Below are 20,971 nucleotides of genomic sequence, written 5' to 3' on the forward strand. Positions count from 1 at the left end.
TTGCAACTGAGTCGGAAGAGCTAAATGGCTCTAATTTTTTATTTTATTTATCTTTTAGTGTTTGAAATTTATTTTTGGTATATATTATAAAAAATGTATTACAATGTATTTGTGTAAAATTTTTGGTTAGTAAACTGTATTTACTTTCTTACTTTAATTTGTCTATTTTTACGTTCGTGAGCTATATTGCAGTTACTTCATTTTTAGTAAATTTATAAAAGCGTTTATTTATTTTTAGTTAATAATTTTTGATTTTTAAAAAAAATAAATTATTTTGCAATTAGTTTTATTTGATTTTTTGGAACATTTGGCTTGTCTAATCTTTATTATTTTGAAAAGAATTTCTTATAACAATTATACTCACGCGACATTTCTTTCAATTGTTATCTTCATTTAATTAAGAAAAATATTAAACATATGGATTTGCAAATTAAGTCACCGTAATAATTGCGGTTTGAAAATTTTAAACATTTTCGTTTTAACGGAAAAGCGAGCTAAATTAAACCACTGATCGTAAAAACTTTTATCAAAAAATAATCGCCTTCTGCGGTGTTCTTAGCATTGAATCTTATAGGATCTAAGATTTTCAACAATATTGTTAAAACAAATATATTTTTCGAATTAAAACAAATTTTTTATTTACAGTGCCAAAAATTTTATATACAATCGTTTTATTTTTATATTTTATGTACACAACATTAGAAGAATTTTGCATTTAAGGGCCTGATCGAATAAACATCTAAAAAAATTTTCAAATAAATCTTACGTAGTAATTATCTAATTTTAATTATTTGAAACTCCTTGTAAAATTTCTCTAGGCATGCGAAGAATAATACCTTCTTCCCCATTTCATGTTTATGATAAAATAGAAAGAAAATACTGATTACTGGTATTTTACAATCCTGTTACTGTTTGCCGGATCCTGTTACTTGGAACTTCTGAAGGAACTGATATCCGATTTTCTGGAGTATTTGCCCGTTGCGTGAGCTCCGGAATGTATTATTACAGCACGACGGAGCCCCCCCCCCACTCCTGAAGTTTCAAAGTGGCCAACTGTACATTCGGTATACATTCCAGCAACAAGTCATCGGGTATGGTAATGGTAGTTGCTTAGAATGGCCTCCACGTTCACCTGATTTTGAACACGTTAGTCTTTTTTCTGGGGGGATACATCAAATAGCGAGTCTGTACAATCCCTCCACCAACAGTGCAGGAACTTCGTAACCGTATTACGGAGGCTTGTGCCAGCGTATCTCCTGCCATATTGTATTGTACAATGTGTAGCGCGTGAACACTCTCCCGTGTCCAAATGTGTATTGTTGCTGAAGGACACCATTTTGAGCATGGCAGACGGATGAGCCTCAATTCTGACGAGTGCAGTTTTATTCAACGTGATCAAACAAATGTGCATTTTGTGCTTTTAATTTGCCGTACTTCTGGGCTCAGGATGTTTTTTTTTTTTTGTTTTTTTTGTAATAAATTGATGATACAGAACAACTTTTAAAATTACTTTTAAAATCCTTATCTCGTACCGTTTCTGATATAAGAACGCTCTTTCCAAATTTTGCCACCAGACGACATTGTAAGCGGTTTCCTTGAGTATCTAATGGCAACTTTACAGCTTCTAGACCCCACTTTTATGACTATAGCACTTGCCGTTTAGAAATCATTGGGATGACAACGGACTTTGGTGGGCACTCCGTATACACAATGTTCATTATGCTGTTCGATATTTAAGTTAAAATTTAATTCATTTAGATTTTTTTCATTTAATTTTTTTTTTATCCATATGATTTGTCAATGTCAATTTATTTGCCCACTATTGTGATTTAATATTAACTCACATCCTCAATTTACTTTATAATGATTTTAAAGTTCAGTATTCACCAGTTTTTGGGCGGTTGGAAAACCGAGTTCTAATTAAAGATTCCATGAGAACTCAGGGAATTATCTCTCCCAACTGACCGCTGACCACGAATTCCGTTTTATCAAGCAGTTTCAAAGATGAACGACAACCCTTTATCTACCCCAACAACACGGGCAAATGCAATCAACTGCTCCACCCCCACTCGAACTAGGTGGGGGAGTAAGGAAATTGTTCGAAATTCGCGTTTGATGACCTCGTCTGGCATAACGACGGGCTATTTCACTTTCTACGACTTCCGTACTGATGTCCGAGAGTTAAATGACCATCATATCCGACAGGGGTCATCTGCGTATGGACAGAACAGGCGGATGTACTCTCTCTGTAGGTGGAGTTCCATTCTCGTTTTCTATTATAGGATCCGGTTGTGTAATGTTCCATAGAGGTAGATTACGCATCTCCAGAGTATATTTCGGCGAAGAGCAAAAACGTGACATTGTTAGGTTAAATAAAAGATAGCCTCCTGCGCACTTATGTGGTTTCGATTCGAACCATTCTCTCATACGTTCGCGTCAGCATTCGATTCGTTTGTGTTGATGCCATTTATAGGAAACACAGCAAGTGAAAAAGTTAATTAGAATTCTTTGTTTTTCCTTTTTTGATTAGAAAATATTCAAGGTAAAGAAATTTTGAAGCATATAGTTTTGAATTTTTTTATATTGATTTATTTATGTATTGTGTACTAAAGTGTTCAAAAATTACGTTAGCTCGTTAAGAGAGAAGGGGTTTGTATTTTGCTTTTTTTTTTTTTTTTTTTTNTTTTTTTTTTTTTTTTTTTTTTTTTTTTTTTTTTTTTTTTTTTTTTTTTGCTGCTTAGGTGGGAGAGGACATAAGCAATACTGACGTAAAGTTAAAGAAATCCCCTTATTTCCATATTTATTTTAAAAGTAAAAAAAAACTTTTTGTAAAAAATTATTTTTGAAAAATTTAGAATAAAAGTTAAATTTGGAGAAGAAAAAAAATTGGAAAATAATTTCTTCATGAAGCTCCAAAATTTTATGAAATAATTTTTGTTAAAATAAATTATCTAATGTAAATTTTATTTTATGCAAAGTTACATCTTCTATTTGAATTGAAACCTAAAATTTTTAAAATCAGATTATTACAATGAAAGTCGAAATAAAAGAAGAAAAAAAAACAAGGGTAGGTATGAAGCGACTTACCTTTTTTTTTTCTTTTCTTTCATAACCGTCGTTGAACAGCCGACAAATTTCTGAGTTAACTACTATCAATATTCAACTCCGTAGCCTTGCAATTTTGAACCGAACCCAAACGAAAGGGATCTCCTGGATTGGGACAAATTAACCTTCGTGGAGGACTTAATGATGGAACTAACCCGCATTTGCGTTACATGGAGAGGAAAACAACGGTTAGCCAGGCAGCAAGGAGATTTAAGCCCATGATCAGTCTACCACTGAGGATATTTTCCGACAGTACTGAGGTCGGTGCGAGCCGGGTGTAGAATTCGTCGTATCGATCAGCCATCGCTGGGATTCGAACCCGGTTCATCTCATTGGAATACGAACTCTCTATCTCTTGAACAACCGCAGCTCAGTGGCCTTCTTATTTTATTTTATAACTGTCATTGAATAGCCCACCCAAAATGTTGAGTTTATAACTACAAATGTTCAACTCCGTCGTCTTGTAATTTTGAACTCAATCTAGAAGACAAGGGAACTCCTGGATCAAGTATTGGGTGAAATTAGCTTTCATGGAGGACTTTTTGATAGAACTAACCAGCATTTTTCTTGGTGTGGCGTTTCAGTACACAATGAATAAAGGATAGTTGTGTGATATCCAAGAATAAAGAATAATTGTGTAATAAAACATTAGTATTTGATGTAACAGCTAAAATCATACAGTTTACTACTTCTTCGGTTCGGAATGCTAAGCATCTTGCTAGGAGAAAACAAGCTTTTACGATCTCGAGTTCGAGTAGTAAGCAATCTGCGTCTGTCATCCGATGAAAAATTGGCGAAATAATCATGAGTGGAGGAAACGCAATTGATTTTGGTACCGCGTGTATAGCTAAAAAAAAAGATAAATTTTGTTATAATATTTTGAGTCTAGTGGTTAATAAACTTTCAGATCGTTAATTGAGTGCAAAATTTAATGCCACAAATGTCGAAATCTGCTTCGCCAAACTTACGTGGTAATACGCATTAAAGGATACGAAATTATATGGTGTTGTGAACTGTATCGACAGTATATTCAAAAGTATATAATTTAAAAATTCTTTTTTAAATATTTGTTAGATTGTTATTATCGTCTTTTTTTTTAAATAACACAAAAAAATTTGAAGTGTAAAAATTTTTACATTAATTTGTGGATTATGTATAATTTTATAAGTATTTTCCAAACCTTTTTTTTTTTAACAAGAGCTGAGGTTGAACTTAGCACCTTCTTTCGTTGATTACGCGAAATGGTTTCATAAAAAATTAAACTATTTAATATAACATTTATTTTTATTATTTTTTCGAAATAATAAAAAATAAACTCGTATACTTTATAGTTAAAGAAAAATAAAAGTAAACTTGATGTCAATGAACTTGGTGCACGTTTCTTTCTTGCATTTTTAATCGTCTGATGTATAATGTGTGAGAAAATATCGTTTACAACTAAACTCGCCTATCTATACTGATACTTTGTATTTCTCAGATAGATGATAACAAAAGGGAGATAACATGTTTTGTTGAAATAGTTAACTCCAAGCTGTGAAGCGAATACAGTCTAGTGGGTGGATCGCAATTTCAGTCTCAAATGAATTTGTGTTTCGTGATTTTATTTAAAAAGGCGTTCGTTATCTGAAAGTGTTTTTTTATTGCTGAAGGTTACGAACATGAACTTTTTTAACCGATGAATTTTTTTAAAGCAATGTTACGTGTGAATTATTTGTCTTTTTGTTGCTTTTGCGACATTCTTGTTATAATTGTTTAGATCAAAGCAATGTTACATGTGAATTATTTGTCTTTTTGTTGCTTTTGCGACATTCTTGTTATAATTGTTTAGATCAAAGCAATGTTTCATGTGAATTATTTGTCTTTTTGTTGCTTTTGCGACATTCTTGTTTTGTTATAATTGTTTAGATCAAAGCAATGTTACGTGTGAATTATTTGTCTTTTTGTTGCTTTTGCGAAATTCTTGTCATAATTGTTTAGATCAAAGCAATATTACGTGTGAATTATTTGTCTTTTTGTTGCTTTTGCGACTTTCTTGTTATAATTGTTTAGATCAAAGCCCCCTGAAAAACTATTTTTCATTGTCTATGTCTGCTAATTTTTAGGAGCATTTTTTTTCTTCATTTTTTAAACGAAGCCTTATTGTTGTTTTCATTTTTATTTGTAGAATAATTAATTACGCTGAAAAAAGCAATGTTTTTTGCTCCTTAATTAATTCTGATCATTTGTATTTGTGTAGTTAATTTTATTGGAACTTATTTTATACTTCAGGAAATTAACTTACAGAATAGCAATTAGATGTTTAATATATGAATTCAAATCTTAATACAGAAAGTACTACTACGCATTAACTTAATTATCACAAAGAAAAACTATTAGAATTATTATCTATTATTATAGAAATTATACTGAAAATTATCTTCATTACTACGGAAGTATTTCGATAAATTATTTCCATTAGTACAGAAATTATCTCCATTATGGATAGTAGACATTAGGAAAATTTATTTTGATTGCTACAAAAAATACTACGGAAAATTATCTCAATTTTTACCGATAATTAAGGGAAATAACATCGTGGGACGAAAACGATTCTTCTTTAATGTTCTAAAGAAAGGCGCTGTGGCTCAGAAGATAGATTGTTCGCCTTCCAATTGATGACCCAGAATCGAATCCCAGCGATAGATAGTTGATACAAATTCTGCTCCCGGCACGTACCGACCACAGTGCTGACATAAAATACCTCCAATGGTAGACTGATTATGGGTAAGAATTCTCTTGCCGTTGGGCTAACCTTGGGTGGTTTTGGTGTTTTTTCTCTCCGTGTAACGCAAACGCGTGTTAGCTCCTTCAAAAAGTCCTCCATGAAGGATAGTTTGCCCTAATTCTTGATCCAGGAGTTCCCTTGTCATCTTGGCTGGGTTCAAAATTACAAGGCTACGGAGTTGAACATCGTTGACTGTTCAACGCTGGTTATGAAATAAATGTTCATAATTAATTGATGAGAATGAATTGAAAAGTTAAAGGCTGTCTTTCGAAGATTCTGCCGTCACATGAAACTGTACTTTTTTACTGTTGAGAGTTAGTAAAAGATTACTCATAACTGTTCGGTTAAGATTGATATATTTTAAAAAATATCAATTGCTTTCAAAAATTTTCTAGGTGTGAATATTTTGCCGTTCTAGTTGTTAGTCTCGCCGTTAACAGGACTGTAGAATGGACAAATAACTTAAATATTTAAGTTAGTTCTTCGCTCCAAAATCCGCATAATAGGGCCATTTGCTGCTGGAGTTGATTAACTTCATAAAATATAAAACAGAAAAGACGGTGAAAAAATTAACATTATAAGGTAAGGAAAAAAAAAAGAAATAAGCTCCCCTAAGTGTTTATCAATATTAAAAGCTACGGCTAATCCAAAAGCTTTGACATTTAAATTGTTTCAAAAAGTGGAGTTAATCGATCTGTGGTGTGAACGTCTCAATTTTTTATTGCAAGATGATATGTATACTTTAATATACAGCTTGTATTTTGATTTTTAAGACACTTAATTTGTGGCGCTTTTTATTTTCCTTGGAGTTTTGAAAAACATCTGTAATGAAAACGATTTATCTTTGTGACGTTAATGAAAATTAACGAGGAATGTTTTCATAAATAAAACAACCAGGAACTCGGCAGTAGAATGTCATTTCTCTGGTACTATTAACTTTTACTTCTTATGACTACCGGTTAGTGACTTTCTTCTGCCGCTTCTTCTTCATAAAACCCATTAATATTATCACATTATTTCATCTGACGTAAGATAATGATACCATGGAATTCATAATATCTTTGTTATAATGCCATACCAGATGCCATCGATCAAGTCGCATACTCTAATAATTATTTCATTAATTAGCAACGCCGATTTTTCTTCTATTTTTGAGCGAATCTGGCCACACTTCTTGTAATCACATGTTCTTAAGGCAATGCCGTCCGTCGATTTTACAAGCCAAACAATAATTACCCATAATTCCCTCATTCCGCCAATCGTCAAGGCGTATAATTAAGTCCAGAATTTCCTTCGCGAAGACGGTAATTATGGAAAATAAAACTCACAAAAGCGTGGATGGGCCCTTGCCTTGCAGCAAGGCTGACCGGACTTTCCGGAGGTCCGGACATTAGTTTCTGGAACTAATTCATTCGGGGACCGATGCATCTTATGAAGGGAAAGGGTTAGCAAGGGGCAGGAGAGATAGCGAACTGAGTTTAATTAGAGTACAAAATGGGTTTTAGGGGGTAAGGGGTACCAGAATGTTTGATGGCGAACAGTTTAGGTCATCAGTGGATAAATAGCTAATTAGCGGAATTAGCCAAGCAAGTCCTTCTCATTAGTAGAAATGAGCGGACAAGAGCATGGATGTTGTAAGATTTTCCATCATTGGATAGGTGGGAATTGTGAGGAGGTGATTGGATATTGGTTGCTGTATTGACGACATTTTTTTTGGAAACAATACCTTACCATGATTTGATTTTTGTCACTGTATTTTATTTTATAGATTTTATTTGTTAGGAAAAAACGTTTAAATTTTTTATAATATTTTCCTTGTTTATTTAAACTAAAAATTTTGTCGAAAAAGACATTATGATTGGTTAAAGTTTCCTTCAACTTCTAATTTAAGGATATAATTACTATCGAATGTACCATTTCTCACCGATTTTTTTTTTTTTTTAATTTTTTACATATACATGCTTCGAAATGAAAGAACTTTTTTACATTTTGCGGCCATGTTTCGTTTGATTGTACGTTTTTCCTAGTAATTCAACGAGTTTTTTTTTTTTTTTATAAAAAATTATTTACAAAATTTCAGCTACAGCTGCGCAAGACTAATTAGGTTTGTAGCTACCTGCTCGTTCGATAAATCTGAAAGTTTATCAGCAATTATGGATCAAACATCTCTGGAATAAATTTGTCTAAGGTCTATGGAATGTGTTGTGAAACACGTATAAAATATTAAGCATAAGTGTTTCCATTTGTGGTTCCTCAGTAATGAGATTTAATTGTATTCATCTTTTAACCTCTCCGAAAAATGAAGGGAATTTAACTACTATTTTCATACTACTCTTTCTCAGTTATTTTAAAACTACATAATGATAATTTTCTAATTTGTTGATTTTATTAAATTTGTATCGTTTTTTAATTTTAGAGGTCGTCCAGCGATGCTAGCCGGACCTGATGGGGAGGAGGAGCTGAGTCCGTATTGGGAGCCCGCTGATCCCTTCGCCCCATCGTCCGAGGACCCTTTCTGTGATTGCCCTCCCCCACCACCTCCTCGTTTCCTGATACCTCCACCGCCGGCACCCCCCACCTCGGCTCTGTGCCGGGGCGGGGTGGAGGCGGCCAACCTCCAGTTTTGCCAGATGGAGCCCATTGGGGCGGAATTCACACAAACTGCATTCCCCTCCCTCCCCATCATCGCTGTATGTTCATCTGTTGTTCTAGTCGCTGTTCTTGTCGCCTCGTTCTTGCTCTGGAAGTAAGTGTCTTAACTAATTATTTTAATTGTTCTATTTAAAGCAATTTTTACTTGTCTGATTCTTTTATATTCTTGATACAGCTATAATAGCTGACTAGATTTTACAAACTGTATGTATCACTTGGATAATTTACGAACTCACATGGAAATCAAAAAAATATAGAGTCAATAACTGCTGAATTTTAAATAATTTTCGCCATTTTGGTCGCAAAACTATTAGAACATTTAAATTCTAGTTCCCCAATTTTTAGCAATTCCAGTTACCCTTAAAATATTAATATTTTTCTTCAAATAATCTGGAAATGTGTTGGAATATGACGAAAGTAAACTTTAGACAAAAGCGATAGAAGTTAAAGTTAGTATTCGTGTTAAGCCTCGTTTAGTTTTATGGTCGTTATCCATTTCTATTGCTTCATATTTTTGGTTTTTATTGAGAATATCTGAGGGTCACCTTCGCTTATGAATTCTATCTTAATTCTCATTTTATATTAATTTTCTTCACAGCTTCTAAACATAATGTCACGGGGAAAGATAAAACAGAATGAGGTCTTTTTCTCATATCATTCTTTCCTTTATCCATTTCAACGAAAATGTTCTTCCTGTTCAGTTGTTTTAATATGCATCTTTAGAACATCGTTCGTAAAGTTAAAAGGAGGCATAATTTTCCGGCAAGTTTGTTTCCTCATCTCTTGTTGTGATTATAAAAGTCGGCGGGTGACAAATGGTACTCAACTCAACTCTTTTCTCTATGACGTAAGGTCTCACGTGACAACATCATTTTAATGGATAAGGTGGACGAACTTTCCAAAGAGCTAGCACGACGGTTAACGATGTTCAAGTCGCTTGGGCAATTAAAAAGTCACTTTAGCAAACGGCCAGAAAAGGAAACGGTTTGGAAGAAATAAAAAGCGAGGATATTCTTTTTGGAAGTGGCATATTCCATTCAATGCGATTATATTTTATGCTTTGTTAAAACAACGCAGGAACTTCGTTCTCCATTTTGAAAATGTCTGTTCAAGGAAAATTCTTATTAGCCCCTAAAATTTAAGACACATTTAAAAATAGGAATGATAATTCTTAAATCTTCCGATCATTAGTTTGTTGTATCATTAAAATTATGCACATTTGATGTGCTGGGTGATGTCTGTGCCCAGAGTGCAAGAAAGCATATTACAAGCATTTTTAAAGTTTTTATTAAAGGATATTTTGCAATTTGTATTTCGAGAATGATCAAGTGATAAATATTAAGGTTAGAAATTTATAAATTTGTAAAAAAAAAAAAATTAAAAAAAAAATGATTCAATTTTAGGTTGTCCTAACTTAGATTTATGATTTTCAAGAAATTATTTATTGAAAAATTTTTAAGGTTGCAAACAATTTCAACAAACAAACAAGTCATAAATATTCATTTCCAGTGTTCTTGTTGTAATTCAAAACTTTTTCGACTAATGGCGCTTCAGGTAGTAAATTTGTAAATCAAAGAAAAATAATTGGAAATTACATTAAAATTTTTCGAAATCTTTCAAGAAAAAGAAATTTAATTTATATATTTTCTAAATGTTTACTATAGCAGCAATTGATCTAATCGTTTGACAAAATTAGCACACGCAACGGGGAAAGAAAAAAAAAAGACTTGCTGCTCCATCTGCCGATTTTTTTAAAACTGAAATAAGAATCTCTGTGATTAAAACTCATGCCTTCTCACATAAATGTGCTGCAAGATTTTTTTTCTTTTCTAATCTTTTTCCTTTTTTAATTTTTGAAAACATTTAGTGAAAGAGCAGAATGTAGGAATGTTATAGGGAAGGCTCAAGTCCACAAAGGGCTGTCATGCTAATAGAAGCAGTCAGACAAGTTTAAGACATTCTGTGTAACACATGAATTCTAATTGGATTAAAATTTACGTGCGTAAAATACTACATTCGTCTAACTAAATTTAATCACCTTGAATTAACGAGAGGGGAAAAATGTTAATGGCTTTATGCGGTCGCTCAGGTGTTAGCTTTCTTATGGTGTATAAAGTCAGTTTTAATACTCTAAATGTTACATTTTCAATTCTTATGTACATTAAACCGTTTAGTTGTTTTTTTTTTATCTATTTATTTATTTAGAAATATCTCAGAATTGATGATTTCGAATATTAGTGTACTCAATCATAACTGACATTACATTCGCTAAATTACCTACTAACTTTTCTGATACATAAAAGAGCATAAAAATAACTAATATTTGCATTTTTCGAAAAAATATAATTGACTGTGCTCCATTCCATTAGAATACATCAATTCGACCTTCGCAATAGCCAGTCGCTTCAGTCAAAACAAGCAACAAAAATCTTTTAAAATATTTTTTTAGTCAATAATTCCATTCCATAAAAGCAAATGGAGCAAGAAATCTTCAGCTTTTCGTTCCAAATTGTCGTTTGGTAGTTGCCAAATGATTCGGAGACAGATCACGTGACTTCATTTGCATAGAATCTTCTGTGTTTCTTCTCTCAGGAATAGAACATTCAATCATTTCCATAAGTGCGTCATTTGCTTCTTTTGCGTTTTTGAACATCCCTTAAGGCACGCCCATTGACATAACGGCAGTAAAAGTTGAGTTGTTTTCGAATGATTTTTACTCATTTTTTGAGGACTAGTAATCAGACCAATTTACTCTCGGGCGATCTTTTCTTAAATCACCGCTTTTTCTTTTGCTTACTGTAGTAAATGTTCTTATACTTTATTCTGTTCTCAAAATACCGCGTATAATGTATATTTTTAGAGTCATTGTCAAAAGTAGACTTTCATTGTAGAGGCTGCAAGCGATGAATTAATAACAAAATCAGAACAAAAGAAACAAAGAATCATAAGTTGAATTGTTTAAATTATACTTTGATGGTGATTGGTTACATTTTGTTAGTTTTTTTTCTCTGCCTTAAATAAGTAATCATAAAAGCCTTTTAAGCCTTCGAGTCAAAATTTTAATCTACACATATAATACTGGTTGCAGAAGGAAAAGGCATAAAATTATTTTTAAAAAAATGTTATTTCCGAACGTATATGAAACATTTAACCTAAATATTATTTTCTTATTGATAGAACAAGCATTAAAAAACAAATTTTTCCAAGTGGAAAGATCGGAACAACGACAAATCCACTGAGAACAACGATTATTTTGATGTCCACAAAAACAAGTTATAGCTGTTATTTTATGATCAAAAAACAAGCCTCAAAACATAAATGTTTCAATTTCATTTTACGATTGACTAAAAGTTGCAATAGACACTTGTTCCGGGTGTTACCTTCTGACCAATAGCAAACACCAAAAGGCAACTTATCCTATTGTTGTTTTTTAATCAATAGTAAACGCCAGGGGGCAACTTTTCAATTATTGTTTTCTATCTGTTAGTAAACATCAACAGGAAAGTTTTCCTATTTTTTAAATTATCCTACCATAATATGTTAGACAATATGTAATAATCTGTTTTCTCCTGTTTGAAACCGTGTCTATTTGTAACTGCTACCTTTTTGGAACGTAAAAACCGCTGACAGTATCCATAAAAAGATTTAGGATTTTTTCCTGAAGTGGGTAATCTTTTGTCTGATTGACTGATAGTAAACACCAAAAGGCAAGTTTTCTAATTGAACATATTCCATGCCGTATTCCATTACATAATATGCCACGTTCAGTTATTTATTTGCAACTGTTATTTTACTGCAACGTGATAGCCGAAAAGAGATTCCGCAAAAAACAACTTTTTTTTCCTGACATAAATAACTTTTTTACTGATAGTAATCATCAAAACAGCAAGTTTTCTATTAGCAGAAACCCTCATATCAAATATATTACATAATATGGCAAGATCTGTTATTTTAGTACAGTTACTTATTGATAACTGTTGCAATAACGGAATAAAAGCTTCATAAAACCATTTGTTGCTATTTTTACCTTGTTTAAATGATTTCTCGATTGATATCTGGCATCAAAAGGCAAGTTTTCCGATTCTAATAAATCATTAAACTATAATTTGTTTCCCAATATGCTGCTATCTTACTTTAAACAATTCTATTTTTGTAATCGTTACTTATTTGAAATTCAATATCTTAAAATAACTGTTGCTATTTTCGTCAAGAATAAATGACTTTTTATCTTTCCTTATTACTTTGTTTTCATTCAAACAACCTGCCTGAAGACAAAGTTAAATCTTCACAGCAACCACGTGTAAAAAAATCTCCTACAACTATTATCCCCTTTGATACGTTCCATTAAAACTTGAATGAATCGATATCTAATCCTCGGATTATAAGGTTCCATAAATTATGAAAGTCTTGCACGCGATGGACTTACACCATTAAAGCGCTTATAATCACACGAAGTCCTCATTAATTATCCAACCGCTTCGCTCTTGTAACTTGTTAATTATGTCGCCATTAATCAACTAACCATTCCTTAACCCTTTTCTTCCTTAGTTTTATGTCGCCGACATCTTGGTGCACAAATCGTCTGCCGCCAAAATTTTTGATAGGAGAGAGAGGACCTTATTTGGTTGATGTTGGCGTGCGGATGAGGGTTTTGGCAAAACAATTCTTGTATCTTCATTGTCTGCAGACTGAGAATTCTATTTCAGAATTATATTCAGCTTTTACTTTGGCTGCCGGCAAAATATTTTTGGAAACTTATCAGTTTTTGAATCTTTTCATAATGGATAAATTCGAATGTGTTTAAAAAGTATGTTCATTAGCTGCCAAATGTTCTGAAAATCTATTGCTTCAATTAAAATAATAATAAATTTCGTAGGTATGTGCTGACAATTCCAAAAGAACTTTATTTGTCTAATTTCTTACTTTTGCTATTCCGATAACAATGCAAGAGTTCTAGCTATGAGGGAGTTATAGTTCTACGATTCATCTTCAAATTCTACTTTCTATAAACAACTTTTATAAATAATATTTTGAAATCTTTTGAGATGTCTAATTGTTTCTACTTTCTTTCCCACATTTAGTTTTAAGGTTATTTTTAAGAGTTCATTATGTCGTAACATAGAAGATTTGTTAAATTTTAACTATTTTGCTGCGCGAGAATTGTTTCTTTTTTTACATATTTCTTCTTTTCAATCAGAAATAAGTGCATTACGTTTTTGACTAGTGCATCTTTGATGAATATAAAAATATTCATACATCTTTCGAATACAAAAATATTCCCCTACTGCGATGCAAAATCATGTGAATTCTATGGCTCTGGAGTCTATTCCATAGGCTTTGCAGCAAAACCACTCAAATTCCATTACTTGGAAGCAGAATTACGTAAATTAGAGGAAAAAATTATTTTTCCGTGTACTATTACTTATACAAAGCTAAAACTTAGTTAAAACCTGTATATCAAGTTCCGTAAGAATAGCTTTTCATAAGAAAGAACCTTTTCCGTAAGAATACAATTAATTAGTTTTTTATTGTGCTTTATATAAAAAAATTGTAAGTGCCTCCGTTGTTTTTAGCATTCAATGTTTCGTTAAATTTTATTTTGCTGTGCAAAAATTACAAATCTTAAAAACTTGGATCATATGAAAGTATGTAGAAACCGTTGTACGATAGTACGACGGAACAAAAATTTCCTGAACAAAATTAAAGAATAATTTTTAATCCAGCATTAGTTAATTCATTTGCAATTTAAGGCTAAAATAAGTACTGTATACTACGGCGACAGGGTTATTTAATACCTTCTATTGCCTTGAAAAAGCCAATATTCTTCTTTCTTGACAATTCTTATAATCAATGAAAAAAAAAAAATTTAAAAATCACGTTAATATATAGATAAAAAAGAATTGCGTATTAAGTGCCGTTCATGTTCAACTGTCAGTATTTTCTTTTTAGGTTAAATTCTTTGATACTTTATGTTGGCTTTGCGCCAAATACTCAATGTACTTAATTATGGTAATGAAATTTACGAGTGAGAATCAACTTAACCACGCCGTGTTACTGCCTTTCTTTTGGCGCTAAAGTTTCCAGCCTCATCACAAATAAACTTTTTGACGTCTGAAAAGCAAGGTTCTGGCCACATGGGAATTTCCCTTTTATTCAAATTGTGAGCGGCAGTGACGGTTGCGGTTAATTACTATTCGATGTAACGAGCGTCGAAAACTTAATCGATCCCGTGCGAACTCCATCATACTCCTGGGGATTTTGTCCGTTCCCAAACGCCAAGTAATTAGTCCTAATTGCAGTTTTCGAATGCCAATTCTATATTATGACAGGAGACAAGGCATGGAAATAATAGTCGACTTGGTCTTAGAGAGTTTTAAGCTGACTCTTGTCGGTTGAAGTCTTGATTCTGTCGTTTGAATTTGCGAGCTACCCATCAATCATCTTTATTGACAGAGACATCAGTCATAAAAACTTTTTTTTTTATGCGAATGCTTTTAAAGTTCTGTGTTTTGATTTGATGGTGGCAATTTTTAATGTTAAAAGTAAAATCGGTAGTCTGGAAGTCTTTTAGGGGATTGCATCTCTTAAACTTTGAAATATTATCAAAGTTTTTGTACGTCTCGTTTAAAAAAAAATAATTTTTGATTATGTAATGTTGTTTATTAGCTGTATTTTTTGTGAAAATTATGTTTCGAATAAATTTTATTTGATTTATAAACTTGTTATTATTATTATTCTAATTATAATTAATTGTAATGGTAGAAAATATCAATTTTAAGTGTATCTGTGTTATTCAGATTTGAATATTTCTTTAGTCGTAAAAACTGAAGTTTTTCAGTAATGTCTGGGATACGTTGTCCTGATTGCAAAAGAGTTTTAAGCAAGCGAAGTATTGCGGGGTGGAATCTCTCAAAAACGTGATCTCATATCGTACTACTGATGTCTTGTAGACAAAGGACTGCAGACCAAAATCTTCCATGGACAAAATATTCGTTGGGAAGAATTTTCTCCAACAAAATATATTGATACAAAATATCCCATGAATAAAAATAAAATATCTTGAGATAGAATCTAACTCGGACAAAACATTGTGAGACAAAATATCACAATGACTAACTATCGTGTGTAGTATATCACTCATACAGATGATCGCGTGGAAAAATCTCACAGGGGATAAATCATAGGGTTGAATTACACATGAATAAAAGCATCAGACAAAATAGAAGGTGTGTCAGAATCAAATACGGACAAAATATTGTGGAGTTTTTTTTCTTGAACAAATTGGGTGACAAAAATATGCTAAGAATAACCTTAGGCATTGTATGTAATCCGCATAAGCTGTTAGTTATCCACCAATGAATAAACTGGAGTTTACTGTACTTTCGAAATTAAGAGGTAAAAAGAACAATACACCGTTTGTTATTACTAAGATTTTCAGCTTACCTCTAGTTTCAGAAAAGTTATGAGTTTTTCTTCTAAATCCTTCTTTACTTTCGACTCATTACATGGTTAGCAATAAATAACACTCGGGGGAAATGAGAGAAAAAAATATTCTATCCTTCATTTCAAATATTGCTAAATTCAATTCTTGTTTCAAAAACCCATTTGTTCTCTGTACTACATATATTTCCTTTATTGCTTCGTTGTATCTGAAAAAAACCTCAGTCTGCACGTCGTTACCAGTATTCTAAGCTCTAAAATAACCCTTTCTGTTCTTTTCTTTTTTTTCATTCGAATCTTCCGAGAGAAAGTTTTCGAAATTGCAAACGATATCGGTGAGACTATTGCGATGGAAAATCTTCCCCTCGTGACCTAAAAAGTTGGCATCTGTTCAAGTGACTGGAAAAAATAATCTCATTTTATTCTCGAACTTTTTGCTCTATATCTCTATTCTAACCTCAGTTCCTTTATCATAAGATGCTGTATTCTCTTTTTCGTTACATTTCTTACTTCTGTAAGAGAAGAAAGTGAACCAGACCTTCCATTCGAAAGACCTGGTTGATCATGAGTTATTGCTGGAAAGCAAAAGAAAAGGCCATTGCCTGGAAGTAAGATGGAAGAATATCGAGAAGGAGGCATTTCAAATGTTTGCTATGTTCCACAAAACAGGTGGGCTCTACCGTTTAGAGGCTTAGTGGATTCTTATATCGTCTATATAGTTGTAACGAAGTATTCCTTAGAATGAAATGGAATTTAATTATTAATACCTTATTAGTGTTTAAATCTTAAATTTCTGTAAACCAAGTTTTTCTACTTAGAAATCTTAGTTTTAAAAAATTTAAAATCTGTGAACGACTTGACAATTGTGCCTAAAAAGCAATTTCTGTTCTCTTATAAATATTGACTTCGAAAAGAAAGTCAAAGCCTGAGTTGCCAAAAGTTACGCTACATTTTCACCTATAAACTATATATTGTTCCTTTTCGAGCATGTATTTAACTGAAATTTTGAAATATCAACGATACTAATAGCGAAACTCATTCGATAATCATGTATGAATCATCAACATTTATCGTCAATCATATACTGGTAGTTTATAAAACGAAATAACTAAAAGAATATTATCAAAGAATCCCTTATTTGTGCGCGTAACTATGATAATGTGAATAAACTATGACTAATTAAATGCTTTTAAGAAACTTGAATAACAATAATAATAAATGTACATATTATTTTAAGGAAGTAAAAGTGTATTTATTACCCTATAAAAAATTTTGAAAAGAAAAATTTCATAAATTATTGCTATAAATTTATTAAGATTTATCCTAAATCTTAAATTTTATTTTTTATTATTCTCTTAGAAAATATATTTATTTTCTGATTTTTGTGAATTACACAGTCTGGTTTTCCCCAATTCCTTATCGTTATGAGTTAGTTTTAAACTAACTTGTTACGAGTTTAGGTTATTAAATTGTAGTTTAAAAAAATTGAATATTATCTGCGTCTCGTAGCTTCAGATTGTAGGAATTAAATCTATCGAAAATCATAGTTCGTAATAAGTTAAGACATATCGAATCAATGTTTTAGTGAATTGAGGTATATAAAGTTGTTTATAAAATAAATATATTTTTCTTCCTAAAAAACAACAATAAAACATAAGATTTAGATTGTAGGAGCTAGATTTATCACTATTCATAATCGTTGTAACTTAATAATTATGAAATCGAGACTTACGAAATAGTGGAGTGAGCTTATTGAAGTTTAGTTTTTAAAGTAAATGTCTTCTCTTTTTTTCTCTTAATAACTACTTAAAATTGTAAAAGTGCGAACGATAAAAATTGTTGTAAGTTTAGACTTATAAAATCAACTTTATAGTGAATTAGGCCTATTAAAGATCAGTTTTATTTTCTTCCTAATGGCAACTATATATTGTGCTAGCTAGATCTATGAAACTTGTTAATTTTAGTGAATTAGACTTAAAATAATTTTCTAATGAGATAAGTTCATGAAAACATTCTTATTTTAATGCATTTTTTTCTGTATATTTAGTAAGTTTTTTATTGAAAGTATAGAAATATTTACCTACTTCTAATAATAATTTCTTTGGTGATATTGTCAATAAGAATAATGTCTTCTTTAGAATAACCCTGAAATGATTCTTTTATGCAACTCTGACTGATTTAATATAAGACTGCCGAAATGGGGGAGATTCTTTTTCAACAATAATTATCTATTTTTTTCTGTTTCTTCATTTTTATTTTTCCTAAGCATCTTTCAAACCCATACTATCGGCGCATTTCTTCGTATTATTTTTAAAAAAAAGCAGTCTAGTATTTTTTTATTTTTTAAATCCTGCTATTCCTTGGAAAATTCTTGCTTTTTTCGATTTTAAGTAAGGAGTATGTTTTAAAGGAGTTAAAATCCGATTTTTTTAAGACTCATATTAACTTATATTTTGATCATTTTTTTCACAAAAAAATTTTTTGTAATTTTTTTTTCTACTTATCTTGTATAATAGCCTTGAAAAATATCTATTATTCTTATTTAAATCGTAAAATTAAATTAAAAGATGTAGTTTACAACCTTTAATTTGCATCAATTGCAAAATTCATCATAGTAAATAAGAAAAATCCTTTTTTTTCTTCATGTATATAATAATTGTATTCGTTTTTAAAATTTTAGAAATCGTTATTACGTTAAAATAAATTTATGTTTATCTTTGTAAATTTACTGTTTTTATTTTATAAACTATTAATGTTTCCTTAGGTATGTGAAAGTACTAATTTAAAAAAAAAAAAAAACATTCTGATTTAGTTTTTTTTTCTTTTTCTTTTTCAATAAATTTTTTTTTTCGTCTGAAAAGTTTAAGTCGAGAAAAAAGTTATTAGTAATATAAAACGAATATTCTTCTTCTTTGAATAAAAAGTCCTTTTTTAAATTGTACATATTTTGCTTCTTATAGCTCTTCTTTTGGAATAAATTTATCCAGCAATTTAAATTGATAAGTTTTTTCTTTCGTAAACCTATTAGATTTTTTAATATTTATTTAATTTCACGTTCTTTGTCAAATCTTAAATTAGATTAAACAATTTATTTTTCACATCTGTTAGGTAAACTTTTCCAGAAACACCCTTTTAAAGTTAATAGTGGTAAAAAATCGAGAAAAAAAAAAGACTTAGGTTTTATTCCCCTCTTTTCGAGTAATTGCTAGCATGAAACACCCCCTACAATTCTCGTAGAAATCAAATCGAAAAAAAAAAAAAGAATAAAAAGAAAGGAATGTACCACGAGTTGTGATATATAAAAAAGGGAATGGTTCTATTGGCGACAGAAACAAAAAGATAAAGTAAATTGGCGCTCAAAAAGAAGGCGCAATTTAGAGAGGTTTCGTCAACAAGAGCAATTACTACAATTTCCGCATTTACTTGGCCCGGATATTAGCTTGAGACTACTTGTTCAATGTTATTAACAGTGGCTCTTGACCATGAAAGCACTTAAACGGTTAAAGTGCAAAACGTTTTTCTTCTACTTTATTTTTGAAGTTTTATATATTTCTTTAAACCTTGAAACGTTTTGCTTTTTCATATTACTTAGTTTCCAAATTGTATTGTTTTGTAAACAATTTTGAGGGAACGAGATTTTGGTACCACTTACAGAAGTAGAGTAAGGTGAAACAAAATTATTTGAGCCTAAATTCATTTAAACAAATTCAGCAATTCAGTCGAACGAAATATTGATAACACATAAAAATGTAAAACAAAATTACTTTGAGTACTGAGGATCCCTAAAAAATTTGTTCCAATAGAACGAAATTTTAAACAAACGGAATATTGTAAAACAATATTATTTGAGTTCTGCGGGTCCTTAGAAGCAAATCTTAAGAGAACATATTATTGATACCACAAGCTAAAGTAGAGTCTTGTAAAAGGAAATTATTTGAGCCCTTGGGGATCCTTGACTAAATTTTTTAAACAAAAGGAAGAAAAAACGTACATTCGTCGCTAAAGAAAAGTGCTTGAAGTTAAGAAACTAAGAAAAAAAAAAGGCACTCGATAATTATGTTAAGAAGTTTTACACGAGAGTTAAGAAAACTATTTTAACGATTTACCGTGGAGACCTCAATTACTGATATTTCTATAATCAACATTAAAAGCATCGTTGTTTCTAAGATAATGTAGATATAAATATGAAATATCGGTACAAATATGTAGTTACAGATATTAATATGGATATAAATATTAATACCCGTTGCTGCAATGCTATATTGATGTGTCTACATTTATAGATGTAGACGTCGGCAGTAGATGAGCATGTAATTAATTTATTCCCTTTAGTGTACACTCTTTATTTACTTCGAAGATAAGCCAAAGAGAATACTATAAGTACTTAACATACATTCTTTGCACTTTTTTTAAGTTCTTAGATAATACATAAAAAAAACTTTATGGTTGAAGTTTACGAAAATGGGAAAAACTGAGGAATAGATGGATAGATAAGGTTGAGAGAGCTCAAGAGCTGGAAAATAAGAAATTTAAAAGCAAAGGGACAAGACAAATTATATTGGTATCAAATTGTCAGGAAAGCCAATTTTCAAGCATTGCAGAGCCAGGGACTTTGGCCTTCCACTTCATGTAGGACCTTCTAGGGCTACAGTCATGTAGGGTACTTAGGTGCCATTGACGCCTGACTGTCGCATTCTAATTTCAAAGCCTTTCCAGGGAGTAACTAGCAGCAATTTAGCATTTAAAAAGTACTTATTAAAACTTAACTGTTAATTCTTGCTTATTTGTATATTTATTTCCTTATTTAGAAACTGTAGCACATGTTTACATCTCTGTAAAAAAATTTGCCGTGTTCCAGACAACGCCACCTTCAGCCTTTTTCCGACATTGCCTGCATACATTTCAAAAATAAAATAAAAGGAAATTTGTTTTACCGAAGAAAAAAAAAATATCCGTCACTTCAGAGTTTTGCTCTGAAGACAACTTGTTCGAATAAAAACTAGTTGACGA

The 20,971-nt window shown here is 31.3% G+C and overlaps 1 protein-coding gene across 3 annotated transcripts in view; it reads left to right on the top strand.

Moving 5' to 3' along the window:
- The window catches only part of LOC107441868 (uncharacterized), a 257,831-nt gene that overhangs the window by 129,665 nt on the left and 107,195 nt on the right, over positions 1 to 20,971 (top strand). For all 3 annotated transcript variants that reach the window (XM_021146403.3, XM_043048077.2, XM_021146404.3), the window contains one exon: positions 8,286 to 8,615. In XM_021146403.3, coding sequence (XP_021002062.2) covers positions 8,299 to 8,615 — 317 coding nt within the window. In that variant the 5' untranslated portion in view covers positions 8,286 to 8,298. The remainder of the gene's footprint in view (positions 1 to 8,285; positions 8,616 to 20,971) is intronic.

This window comes from Parasteatoda tepidariorum, chromosome 5, assembly GCF_043381705.1.
Source record: "Parasteatoda tepidariorum isolate YZ-2023 chromosome 5, CAS_Ptep_4.0, whole genome shotgun sequence".
NCBI lineage: Eukaryota > Metazoa > Arthropoda > Arachnida > Araneae > Theridiidae > Parasteatoda > Parasteatoda tepidariorum.